Source organism: Haliaeetus leucocephalus, unplaced genomic scaffold, assembly GCF_000737465.1.
Source record: "Haliaeetus leucocephalus isolate CR32 unplaced genomic scaffold, Haliaeetus_leucocephalus-4.0 Scaffold451, whole genome shotgun sequence".
Classification (NCBI taxonomy): domain Eukaryota; kingdom Metazoa; phylum Chordata; class Aves; order Accipitriformes; family Accipitridae; genus Haliaeetus; species Haliaeetus leucocephalus.
Genome location: NW_010972887.1, coordinates 1395195 through 1408960, shown reverse-complemented (window position 1 = coordinate 1408960; position 13766 = coordinate 1395195). Strand labels below are relative to the sequence as shown.

Here is a 13766-nt window from a genome sequence, read left to right as displayed (position 1 = left end):
GTCCCGGCTTGGCACAGCATCTTTGCAGTAATCTTGGCTCAGCACAAGTGTGTGAGAAATGTGAAAAACTGGTGAGCACACTCTGGTGCAGAGTTTTGGTTACAGGGCTCTGAGTCAGATTGTCCTGCCATGCCACTGTAAAGGAAAAGAAACACTAAGAGAAACAAAATACGTGTAATGACAAGGTCCTTATCTTGAAGTATATGACTTCTATTGTTTGTTGGCATGTGGGCAACTGAAAGAGAAATTGTGATGGAAACTGAGATGATTTTAATGACTTTGAAAAGTTTATATATGGGAGGGAAAGGATACTTGAAGTTCAGGCCTGTCAAAATGTGAGGTTTGTGATTTAAAGATGTTACGTTGCACATTAAAGTTTAAAAAGCTGTAATCAGTAGCGACATGTGCAGACAATCCTGCTAGGCAAAGAAAAATGTAACAAGTAAGGTGAAAGTTAATGTTTTCCGTCTCTCTCCAGGCTAAAAGTGAACAAATCAGTGTGAGACACCTGACATCGGGAAACTGGGAAGTTATCAAAATCCTGGCATATGATGAAAATACTCAAAAGATGTAAGCACTATTCTCTTTGTTTATGAAAATATCTGAGTTATTAAAGTGGAATCCATTTAACTGGAAATAGCATATCTAAAACTAAGCAACAATATTTCTTTCATTTTTGAGCATTGCCATAAATTTTACACTCCTGAGTACATAAAGTGCAGTTGTAAGACGATTTGTCTGCCAGTGTACTACTGCGTGCGCTTTTATGCAGAGGGAAAAGGAGTGTACCGTGACATCAGTTGACTCACTGCGTTTTTTTAAATAAATCAGCACACAATGCAGCAGTAATAACATTTTGGTGCCTTCTTTCCTGGATTCCAGATAAGTAGTCATAGTAAATTTTTAGTACTTGATAAAACCACAAATCTTCAGTTTTCATGCTTACTTCATTACTGCATGAGGACTCTGGACTTCAGGGATCTGATTCAACCTCATAAATTCAAATTATATAGAGAGATTATCCAAACCCCTGATTCTTGCCCAGCTCACTCAGAGAGAAATCCTTCCAAAGCCCATCTTAGTGCTATAGTGGGAAGGAAATGCAGCACATACTTGGTGATTGTTGGGAGTACAGAACTGACACAAAACATCTGAAAGCTCCACATAACTTCAGTGGATCTTGGTTAATCTTCACATGTGTCTGCACATGGCAAAAAATAAACAGGTCTGTCTAATCCTGATTTTCTTTAAATCATATTTGAGCAAGGACCTTTTTGAGTCTGCAGCACTGCCTGTCATCTCCACTGGTATTGGAGAAACACCCTTTCTGACCAGTCCTTCCACGGGTTTTGAAAATATATCCATAGATAATTTCTTGCTACTTCTCTAAGGTTCAGATGAAAAAATGAGGTCTGGATGGACTCAGCCTGCAGAGAGGTGGCGGAGTGCATGTGGGTTGTCTCAGTCCTTACCCTCTTTCTGCCAATTCAAGCAGAAACTTTGTGGGGATCTCATCTGGGAAACACTAAGGACTTGTCTGGATATTCTTGCAGCAGCTCTACTAAGCCTTTTTCCACCCACGCAACCTTGTCTGTAAACCATTGCCTAGTACTAGATTATGTTTCTAGATAGAAGAAAAAGTTGTTCTACAGCTCAAAAAGGCTTTCAGGTATCATAAGGCATATTGTAATTTATGATATAATTTCATTGTGACCTTTTTCTACTCCTTGGATTTATATTGCAAACTCTTGGAGTGAAGGAGAAACTTTCTCTTCTGTATTTGTAATATGCAGAAAGGGGTCCTGGTTGCTACTGGAGCTCCTGGGCATTACAGGAATTAAACAGAAACCATGAAATGCTGTGTTTGTCACTGGTTTAGTATGAAATCATATAGCATCTGAAATAACTGCTCTGTATACTGGGTCTAAGTTTAATCTTGGAGCTTAGGTTTATATATAAGTATTTGATCTTTATGTATATTTGGGAACTTTTAATTTTAAAAAATTTTATGACATCTCACACATCTCTAAACACCACCCAAATCAGACAGTTTACCAAACTGAGTTTAACTTTGTTCATCTTTTGGGCACAGTTATTTCTTAAGCACTGAAGAATCCCCAAGAGGAAGACAGCTACATAGGTAAGAAGTACATGGGGCTGTGTTCATCTGTGTTCTGTGGGCTTCTTCATCCCAAGCCATAGGTGCTATGATGACGTTCTGTGAGCTTAATTGCTGCTTTGGGGCTTGAGTAATCATTTATATAGTGTAAAAATTAGTACGCTTGAGCTGTAACAAGGAAGGAATCACAGTTTCTCAAAACTAAAAATGCTGATGATACTTCACATTTTTTTAAAAATGGAAAAGATTTTAACACGAATTATTTTTACCACTTCTGTCTTCATTAGCCCTTTACAAGCATCTAAAACACTAAACCTAAATGCAAGCATGGAATATGACTGTATTTTAAAAAGTAGTTAAAATCTTCTAAATAAAGATAATACTTGTGGGGTTTAATCATCCCATTTAAAGTGTATGGACAAAGCACCCCCTCTTTACACAAACCTCAGCGCTGAAATCTGAAGTTAATGAGGCTTTTCGTGGTGTCCCACTAACACTGTTACTGCACAGCACTGCTCTTGGTTTATTTTATTTTATTCCTATGGAAAATTTTTCTGATCATATTTTTTCTCCAGTGTATCAACAGTGGGATCATTGAATCGTCAGTGTCTCTCATGTAACTTCCTGAAAGACGAGTGCACATACTTCAGTGCAAAGTTTAGCCCCAATAATAGGCATTTTTTACTGCACTGTAAAGGTAAGTCACATGCACAGCATGTAATAGTACTGTGTTTGCTTCTGAATTAATGTATTCCTTTGGGAAGTGCATTAGGCTGGAGTCTAACATTTAGCTCAGTAGTAGATTACTCAAAGTTCTGTACAGAGCTTATTGCAAGAGTGTAAGTAAAGATGTTCTGTGTAAAAGCTAAATAACAAATGATATCAGAAAGCTGCTCCAATCCTAACTCTTCAGTCCTAGTAAATGACACTGACTTTTAAATTTACCCTAAATAAAAATCCTTCACCAAAAAATGTGGAATTTATAGCAATAGTACTGTGTTTCATAACAGCTTAATTATATTATGTATTGGCATTGATCTTGTGCAACTCTACCTAGTTAAAAAATGAGGGCCTGCCTTCGGTAACACTGTGTCTCTATGTGTGTATACATTCATGCATGCAGTATATCTATACACACTCACCCACAAATGTATGTGTGTATCTACCAGAAACCAGGTATGGTTTAATCCACCTAGACAGATCCTCTTTATCAATACGATCGCAATAAGTAACTTTTAGCTTTTTATTGTTAGCTGCATTCCAGTAGCACTGAATGGCACCAGTTGGGTTCAGAGTTTCTGTATAAACAGAAAGCTAGAATCATCCCACACTGAGAAATTTATAACCTACGCCCAGGAAATAAACACTGATAAATAGGTAAGATTATAAAAACAGGTTCAGAAAAGCATGAGACAATCAATAATAAACTGTATAGCTAGACCTGTTGACCTTGAAACTTGCAGTATTTTGCAGACAACATCCTCCCAGTATTTTTGCTCAACTAGCATCTGATGGAAAAGAGTAGAACACAATTCATCTGAAATACACATGAATAGCCTATTCTATTTGCATACATTTTTTCTGTTTCTTTTGCAACTGTACATTTTTTTTTGCACGAAAATAAAATATCTGCCGTCTTGAGAATTGAATCTATTCAAACAAACAAACTATGAATATATATTGGCTAAAATAAGGTTGGTATGTTGGGGGTTTTTTTGTGGAAGTGCACCTATAATACATAGCTGATGAGAAAAATAAAATACCAACTGTATGGTTTATACATGGTTAAAGCTGCAGCAGAAGTTATGGAGCTAATCCTGAGACCTTTATCTGAGTAAGGACTGCACTAGTAATGAGCTCCTCATGGTTTAAGCAGAGTTTTCCCTTGTGCTTGACATAGTCCCTACGGGGAAAGTCTCAGATTCCTGCAAGAGGGAGGGTAGGTAAATTGGGAAGAGTTTTTTGCCTTGAATCAGCAGTGTGCTAGGGCCCAAAACCATAGCTGCTTGTTATTGTTTTAGCAAAGTATATTCAGCCTGTAATTTTGAACGTGTTCCTTTGATACAAAAATGTAGATGTCAGTAGGAGGTTGCACAGGAAATTGCTCGCAAGCTCATGACTTTCAGTGACTTTGGAGATGGCAGTTCTCTGTTTGAGCTGGTAAGACTGTAGATCATCCTCCCAGGATTAAACCTACACTCCACTGAGTTGCAACTAGTAGACTGCCCTAAGCTGCAGGTGTTGGGCAGGGATGATAAAACACTGTCATTAAGTTTTTCCTACCTCTAACATTAATGTGTAGTTGTCAGCTTGGGGTTATTCAGAGGTCTTCTCTTGTGTTTCATCAGAGCTTGACAATTACAGCAGCAGTGTGGCCCCCATGTACTGCCACAGCTCTGCAAAATGCCTGTGGTGGGTTGGATATTTGACAGTATCAAAGTTGATGACAACATCACCATAGAGCAGGTATTAAAACTCTTCTGCAGGGAACTGCTTGTAAGAGTACGACGTGAACTGCTTTGAGGAGACAGATGACACCACATCTGTGTGCATACACACTCGTTTTCCCACAACAAAAAGCCTGACTGAATTGTTACAAAAGCAATTTGCCCACAAAAATCCTTGGGGGACTCTGGACTGGTGTGATTTATACAAGTTTCAATTCTTCCACCTCTTGTTTACCCATGAGCACCTGTATTAGGATAGTTTTTCCTTCATAGTTACCCTCAGCCAGGAGATCTGTCTCGGCGTACCGTACCAGCTGTATCCATCTCCAGAGACTCTCCTGAGTGAGGCATTATTTCTAGCCTGGTAGATGGAGGACCAGCTCTACAGCCTCTCTCTCAGTTTTCGCAAGCGGGTCCTTTACCCTTACTTTTCCTCACTGCTTGTGGATTTTTCCTTTAGCGCTTCATAAACACTAACAGATGTTAATCTCTTCATTCAAATAAGATACTTCACAAAGGGACTAATTGTTTTTCCCATTTTATACAGCAGGAAATAAGTTGTGTATTTAGTGTAGTTATAGGAGGTCAGTGGGAAATCCAAGTGCTGTGCTTAGTTCTGATGAGCTGTAACACAATGCCTGTAACACAAGCCTGCCTTTCTCTTTTCTGATCGGCTTTTTAATCTACTGTAATCTCCCTTTTTCAAAATCTGTCATCATCCTTCCATCTTCTAGTACGACAAATAGAGCTGGCCTGGAAAATGCCAATGCTTTCCCCTCCAAAAATGGTCTTACTTAAATCAGAATTCAAAGCAATATGACAAATTAAGAAGAAGAAAAAAGCTAGAAAAAACAAACCAAAACAAAAAGAGACAGTTGAAGAAATATCCTCTTGAAGAGCTAAGGCAGAAAGCTTTGATTTGTCAGCAATTTACCTGTAAGATTTTTGTCAATATTACCCCTTCAGGCAGAGAACGAAATTGATAAAAATCTTCAGTGGATGCTGTCAGAGGCTGTGAATGGCATCATGCTTTTTATTTCAGTATTTAAGTTTCCCTAGGCTCATGCCATAATTAATTGAGAGAGACAAACCAGGATGACTCAAAACACATAAATTAAGCTCTGCGTCTGAACTGCTCTCAAAGGGAATCTTTTTTTCTCCAAAAAAGAGGAGTCTTAACTCCTAATTTCAGAGGGTCCATGCCTTCCTCTGCCATGGGGTCCTCAGGGGCTTCAGCTTTTCTGCATCATCCTTCCTAGCCCAACTGTGACTACCTGCGTGTAATTTAAAGTCTTGTCTCACCAAGATAAAACTAACTTTCCTGTGCACAAATTCCATGTTAGGGGTGGGGACACAATATTTTCTTTTGCAAGTTTACACTGGGGGGGTCCTCAGAGCAGGTACAGCAATCAGCTGTACTTCTGAGCATGCTGAATGTTTGGTCACCCCAGTTTTACCTGCCATCTTCTGCATTTGTGCAGTACATGTTGACATGGAGAGTTATTCCTGGTGCTTTTAGTTTCTTAGGGGTACAGTAAAAATATAGTATCTGACATTACCATGAAATAAGATTAGATTACATTACACCTAGATTTAACCATGATGCTGTTGGTCTTGCAGAGTTGGCATGCCAAAGGGGCTTCTTAAACAGATAATTAAGTGAAACGTGATAATTTTTCAAATCCTCTGTAGTTTTTTCCATAGAAAATATAAATGAATACTATCATTAATTCACTTCCCAGTCAACCTAAAGTTACTGTTTCTGAATGTCAAACTGCTATATATCAGACAGGGCCATTAAGTGCCTCTGTAATTTTTTTATTCTTCACTTACAGCTAAAACATCGAAATTATAAAAAAATGCACCTTCTGGGTGCAGGGGACTAGACTGCTTGCTGAACAGGCAGAAGACAGTCTCCGTTTCTCACTTTGTTGGTACCTAGTCTAACTTGTGTCTTTCCCAAGAGACACCAGTGGAGTTACTGCTGTGTTTGAAGGGAAGGATGTGTATGGAGCTTCCAGGATCTGGTCTTACGTGATGACTGGTGCTCTCATTCTTTGTTACTGAAATCCTGATTACTAACTACCCTACACTTCCTCTGTTTTTTATTCTCTCCTCAAAACAGGGCCAGGCGTTCCAGTTGTTAGCGTGCACAGTACAAGTAATACTGCAAGTGAGTATTCCTTATGGAATAGGTATATTTTATTATCGTCCTTGATTGGTTTGGGGAGTGTGGGGGAGGGGAAAGGCAGTTACAAGTAAATGAGAACTAAAAGATGGCTCATTCATATAATGTTCTATTAATTACCTTTTAGCAACATCCACATCTGCAAATGACAAGGAAAGAAGTTAATCAAATGACTAAAACTTTCCCAGGCTTTTCGGATATGTTTTATGCTAAGTGCATATCATTCATCTTCTATTTACACTTGAGTTAATTAGATGGCAGGTTGGTCTTATCCATTTCACTTTCTATGTAAATTATGCTGCCATTACGATACACCTTCTGTATTTTTAGACATGTTTTTAAAGTTACAATCCAATTATCTTGAAGTAAGGTAGAGTCCACGGACAATTGATCATAAAATCTGACCTACATACGATGAACTTAGTCGTTCTCTTATATTTCTCAAACCAGAGCCACTCCGCTGACATTTTCAATGGTGACAAACCCAAGAATAAAGGCTTTTTAGGAGGGTATTCAATTTTCAAGTTTTACTCACTGTTTTCTGTATATTGACACCAAATCTGTTGCTGTTTCCTGGCTGCTTGAGGTGCTTTGTAATGGAAAAGTGTCCTTCAGCAGCAGAATTTTCCTCACTTGGGTATTTCTCTGGTGCAGTAGAGGTAACAACTCTGCTACCTCCAACTCCACTGTGCCTCCATCTAGCATGAAGGTGTGGATTAGAGGAAAGGGGACATCTTTCCATTCAAAACCACTAAACCAATCCTTGCATATCCTTATTTCGTGCATTAGTTTATCCCCAGAATTTTTCCCAGAATTCAACAGTCCTGAACTGTACTTGTCTGCATCCCGTTTGTCATGGGCCAGCCACTATTCACCCGTAACAGTGGACCTAATCTTGCATGTTGAAGTAGCATACTGATCGATAGTATCACACTATGAAGTGTTATGTAATGTCTGCACTTTGGCCTTTTTTTTTTTTTTTTTTGATGTCACTGTTAGTATTTGCAAAGCTCAGTGCCATAGCACACCAAGGGGAGGGAGTTTTATCCAACTCAATAACAGATAGCTACTCCTCAAAGTAAATCCATTGACTTCTGTAGAGCTACTCAATCCTGTGAAGGTAGACTTTTGCTCTTTATTACTTGCATCTAAAATACTGTTGATAGTGAATTATTGTGAAAGAGATTTATGTACAGCATCGTAGAGGAAAACAAAGCAAGTCAGGATAGAGGGACGTTGTTTGTTGTAACAACAAGAAACCAAATAATAAGAGAGATAATTTAGCATTAATGTTTCAGTGCAAGATTAGATTATCCTCTTCAATTCATAAAAGAATGATTAAGGATTGCTTCAATTATTCCATCCTCAGACTATAATTATACCATTTTGGTTGACTGCCCAGAACAAACATTCTCCTTAGATATCCGTTTTGGCCTTAAGTGGAGGGTTTATTGTTTAATAAAAAAATCTACATTTTGGAAGCAAGATCGGTAATTTGAGTAAAAGAGAAAAGAAAAAAAAAAAGAAAGAACTAATTAATCATTCTTTCATGTGTAAAAGGATTGCTTCAAATCTGTCTGCAGCTTTAAAGCAAACTGAAGTCTTGCTCTTGGTTGAAGTGCAGAAAACAGAGAAGGACATCCAGTGATCAAGTCGAGCTGTGCTGGCTAAATATTGACTTGGAATATGTAGCTTGAAAAGGGTGCCTGCTTGAGGCTTAGGATATTGCCCAGCAGACTAGCCTTCCCCTGCATCAGCTGCTGTGTTAGTATTTGTCAGGGATACTAGTATTCATGTTGTTCATCAGCAATTTCATTGTTAGTGCTTAACGAAAACAAAGCCTACTGAAGCCAGAAAATGAAATAGATGTATATGTTTTGAATTAAGCTGATTGCTCCGTTCCTGAATTGCAAAGCAGTTGCATTATAAAAAAGTATTTACAGAAGGAATTCATTTACAAGATTTATCATTGCCCATTTGTCTCTTTATCTTTTTTGAATCTTGATTTATCTCTGATGTGATGATTCTCCATACCTTTCAGCTTGCTTTTTCTTCCTATTTTCTATAGAGTTTTATATTTTGGAAAATAATGCTGTATTGAAAGAAGCTGTTTTTAAGAAAAAGAATTCCAGGACTGAAATTAAAATGCTTCACATTGAGGATTACGGTAAATTTGGCAAAATGTTATTTTACCAGACCAAAAGCTTTCTTACAATGTTACTATTTTTCACCTGTGTAACTACCAGCCTTTAATGTTTTGCTCTTTTCTTAAAAGAACTCCCTTTACAGTTGTCACTGCCAAAAGATTTCACGGATCGAAACCAGTATGCCCTTCTATTAATAATGTAAGTATCTGTGTAGAATCAGTCAAAATAATAAAAAAGCACTTCATAGAAAACTTCTAACTCTGTAATTAGAAAATGGTTTTTTACCTTGTGTAGGAGAAGTACCTCATGGATTTGAGTTGATAAATCAAAAGGCTTGTTCTTGGGAAGATTTTGTTATAGGTGCTGCCTGGTAGAGGTGCCTGGGGTTTTTTGAGCTTCTCAAACCTAGCTCTGCTTCGTTGTGCTTTTATGTACGTGAGGCACTGGCCCTTCTGATGGTGAGCTGTGAGTAGTTCTGCAGTCTTTCCTAGACCCATACTGATCCCTACCCACAGAGGATCTCATTCAGAGCATATGCTCCTTTTTATCCCTGATAGAAATGGGTAGAGCTTCTAAGAGGGGCTCACTTAAGATGCATAAAGCAAAACTGCTTTTAGGAACACTGGAAAGAAGACAAAATTATTTTTGAGCATCAGTGGCTGAAGGCATTATAGGCATGATCCAAAGTCTGTTGATGTTTGTAGAAAACCTCTGTGGGAGGAAGGAGGTACTCCCTGGCAACCTGCGCTGTTCTTTTAAAAAGAAATAGTGTGTATATTTCTTTCAGAGACAGTCAGCCTTGAATTTGCATGTCTACAGAATGTATAGCAGAGGAAGAGAGCAGAGTCGTGAGGCGTAGCTGCAGCCTCCCTAGGCGATGGCCAGCTCAGGGCACCATTTGTTGCTCTCCAGCTGAGCTCAGCATGGGTCTGCCATGGGTGTAGAGGACTTTACAGAGCTTCTTCTGAAATGATGTGAATGTCACTAACACAGGTGTAGGAGTGCACTGCTAAAGTCATGAAAATACCATGTTAGCTGAGCTGAATCACCTGGAGTAAACCTCCCCTTAGTGACAGCAGAGATCCCTGTTGTTGTATGTGGGGTCAAAATTACAAGCTTGAGCTGCTGAATGATCCCAAATTCCTCTACTCGGATCAGATCTTAGATAATAGGACAGAGAGGCATAAAACTGCTTATTTCTAAGTCCAGTTTGTGTTTAAAACTCAGGTTTTTCACTTGTATTTATCTGCACTTGTGGAGGCCTCTGCTTTAAGTGGCTCAGGAACATGTTTTTCTTTTCTCATGGAGACACAGGGCACATGGATTATTTTATCTTTGCAGTATTTGCTAGCATGATCTTGAAGCATGGTTATATTTTAAGCAGATCTTTTAAGTGTACCAAAGGCAAACTGACTCTGTGAATTGACACGAGCAGCATTACAGGGAGTTGCAAACACTTGTGCTTACTCTTATTTCCGAGAGTAGGGAAACACCGAGGTGTTAGCGGTGTAATGCTTTCTCTTTTAAGTATCCCAGTAAATACATAACTTGCCATATACAGTTATGGTAGAACATGAGGTTATATACTCATGTAGAACCTGGAGAAGACAGGAGGGAAGGATCAGAAACCTGGAGAAGGCCAAGGCCAAAAATGACAGGAAAAGGAAAAAAAAAAGCTAAGGAAAAAAAAAGCTAAGGAAATACTATTATGAAATGTTTTTAGATATCAAGAGTTGAAATAGCTGAGAACAGTATTGAGGCAAGGTCTGAATTTAAACTTACCAAAGTTGTCAGTACCCAGTGAGTGAATAATGTGGCCAAGTCATAACATATGGATGTTTTATAATTGTTTTATTTTTTTATGATGTGCATGTGGAATAAAAAGGAAATTCATCCAGTTATGAATACAGATTGTGGTATCTACATTTGTAATATGGAGACTAAGCTTCTTTTTAGTCAAATCCTGACTTTTGCAATACTGAATTCTCAGTGTTAGCTTTAACAGGAGTTATTTTTAGAAATCCCTATGCACTAATGAAAGTATGAAACTGAAAATTTGAAATCTGTCCTGGCTCATGTAATGTTGCATGGTTTGTGTCCCTCTCTTCCCTAGAAGAAAAAGAAGTTATATTTCTTCAGCAGCTTTTCACAGACTTTAAACTAAGCTTGCCAGCAATCCTTTTTTTGACTTAAGGATGTCCCTGAATGAGATATAAAACTGAAAACTGTCACTGAAGTTATGGGAGGTTCCCTTGTGGGGTGATTATTTGAGCCTAATAAATTCTGCCTAGTTCTTGAGAAAGAACGGTTAGAAATCTGTGTGCGTGCAGAGGGTAATTTGTTGACCCACACAACTCCAAATTGACATCTTAAGGTTTATTTCATTATCAGAAGTACTACTTAAAAAAAAAAAAAAAAAAGTATTCAGGTCCAAGAAGAACATGTAGCTTTTACAGGAAACACTGCTTAGTTGTATATATGGTATCATTTCCCAGATATTTGACTTTCCTGAGTCCCGGAGTGGTACTGTTGGGACTGATTGAGAAACACTCTGTTCCTACTGCTAGAAGTGTTAGACAAGAATTGTATTAGTGGCTGATAAAGCGCTGCCTTTCATGTTGTTCAGCTGTACCTCTTGCTTGCTTACATTCTCAGCCATGATAAAATTATCATTTTGTTCCAGCTATTCAAAGTTTGAAAAAGAATACTTACCAATGTCCTTGGTAAGAATGTTGGTTTAATTGTATATCCATTTTTTGGAAAGGAGATTCTATATAACATCTTGGTCCAGGCAACATACCCTTAGATGTATGTATATAAAGAGAAGATATATATCTGGAAAAGCAGAGTATTAGCAGATATGAAGTGGCTTTTGCTTTCCATCTCAATAGCACTGCAATGTGACAAGGACTTAAGAGAGGGAGGGAAGAAGGAAGGAAGGTGAGGGAAAGAGAATGTGAGTTTAAACCTGAAATTCACCTAATATGCCTCCGCAGTGCAAATTAAATGCCTGGTTAAGTGCATATATGCTTCTAAGTGCATATAGACCTTGTCCCCTAAGCTGGAGCATAAATATGGCGTATAAAATCTAACAGGCTCTGACTGGCTGTTTGGCTGCAGTTGTTGCTTCAGAGTCACTCCAAGCCTCTGGTGAAGGTTCATCTTCCCTGTGTCTTACATTTTGCCAGGATCTGGTTTGCCTGTGTGGTCTCATCTCTGTCTGCAGAATTTTTGTGCTGGTGACTGGTTTCGCTGGCTCCGAATAAAGTGGGGTTTTTGATGGCTGAGGTTCATAATTTTACTGTACATTTTCATCAGCAGCGAATACTTCTGTGTGGTGTTAATGTGCTCTGTGGATCAATAAGGTTACAATTACAATAACAGAATTTGAAAATAGATAAGGGGGAAACAGGTATTATTTGGTAATTTTTTTCAAATCACTGAAAGCTAGTAGCCATTTCAAAGGTGCATAAGAAGGCTCCTGTATTCATGCAAGGACGCCTACAGATAAATTTGAGCTTTCAGCACATGGCACCCAAGTGTCTGAGTGTTAAGGCTGAATCCTGGAAGGGAGCCTGTACCAGTGGATTCTGGTCCTGGTGTGAAACCTGGGCGTGATCTCAGTACGGCTCCATGTAGACACAAGCTCAACTTAAGGACCGGGCCCTGAATGTCCTGTAACCTTCGTCATAAGGATTTTGTGCAGATTCATCCATTAGCAGTTGCAAAGCATGCTACAATGCTCAAATAGAAGATCATTGTATTGCTATGTTAAAGTTATTGCTATGTTAAGGTCCATCTGTATGGCTGGGCTATCTAACAGATAGGTCTCATGTAGAAACCAATTATGTTGGCTAGCAGTATTTTTCTTCCCAGAATTGTGATGCATAGGCCATAAAATGCTAAATAGATGATAACACTTTCCTTTCTTCCATTTGTTCTCCTAAACCACTGATACATTTCACACTCAGTTTCCTTCTGATATAATACATACAGTGTAGCTATAGATTAGAGACGCGTACAGTAATTGCCTGAAAGAGTGATTATCATCTCTTTCCAATATAATTAAGATCAAAGTTTAAATTTCAGATCCTTGATTTTCTCATTATGGTTCACCTTCCTCATTAAAAAAGTTGGAAGATACACTCCTTGGTAACACACAGGAAATGATTAAGTAAAGACTCTGGCATTTAATCTGGGTAATAAAATGAGAGGTGATAATCATTCTTTATTTTTTCTTGAACATAATTAACCTCATTCCTTCAAAATCTGTAGATAATGTATCTTAAATGTCAGCATTTATTATTTAACGCCATTTAAATTTGTCCAATATGTAAGTGGATATTGTAAAACTGAATCAGTGGAGAGATGGTTCTGATTTTTGAGGGAAAAAAAAATAATGGGTATTCTCCAAAGTAACAGTGAACTGTCTGCAAGAAGTTTCTGTTTGTTTGTTTGTTTTCTTATATTTTGGTAATAAATAGGAATCTCTTCACCTGTTATTGAAATGATGAAAGTTTTATGCCTTGCACAGGCAATCAACCCTGTTTATGCCTCCAGTTAATACACTCTTGGGACTGATAGCAAGATAAGACAGTAGGGTTGGAAGTGAAGATTTTTTTACAGCTTCAGGAATAACTCACTGAAAGACTAGAAGAAATGTAGAGAGGCGTAATGCAAGTATTGGGAAATATTTGACATCTGAGGTACAGTAACACTTTGCCTGTTAATAGCTATCTTGCATACCTTTCATTTGTTGTGAAGGGTATTACTCGTTTTAACTGGCAGCTGTTGCAAGTGAAGGAGCGATGCTTGGCTACTTGGTGAAATGTAAAAATATGTGGTGGATTCCACTACTTTGATTA

At 38.2% G+C, this 13766-nt stretch overlaps 1 protein-coding gene across 1 annotated transcript in view; it reads left to right on the top strand.

The window, feature by feature from the left end:
* The window catches only part of DPP10 (dipeptidyl-peptidase 10 (non-functional)), a 239021-nt gene that overhangs the window by 207945 nt on the left and 17310 nt on the right, over positions 1–13766 (top strand). The window contains exons 13-18 of the mRNA XM_010575126.1: positions 479–570; positions 2093–2140; positions 2695–2816; positions 6692–6739; positions 8823–8921; positions 9030–9099. Coding sequence (XP_010573428.1) covers positions 479–570; positions 2093–2140; positions 2695–2816; positions 6692–6739; positions 8823–8921; positions 9030–9099 — 479 coding nt within the window. The remainder of the gene's footprint in view (positions 1–478; positions 571–2092; positions 2141–2694; positions 2817–6691; positions 6740–8822; positions 8922–9029; positions 9100–13766) is intronic.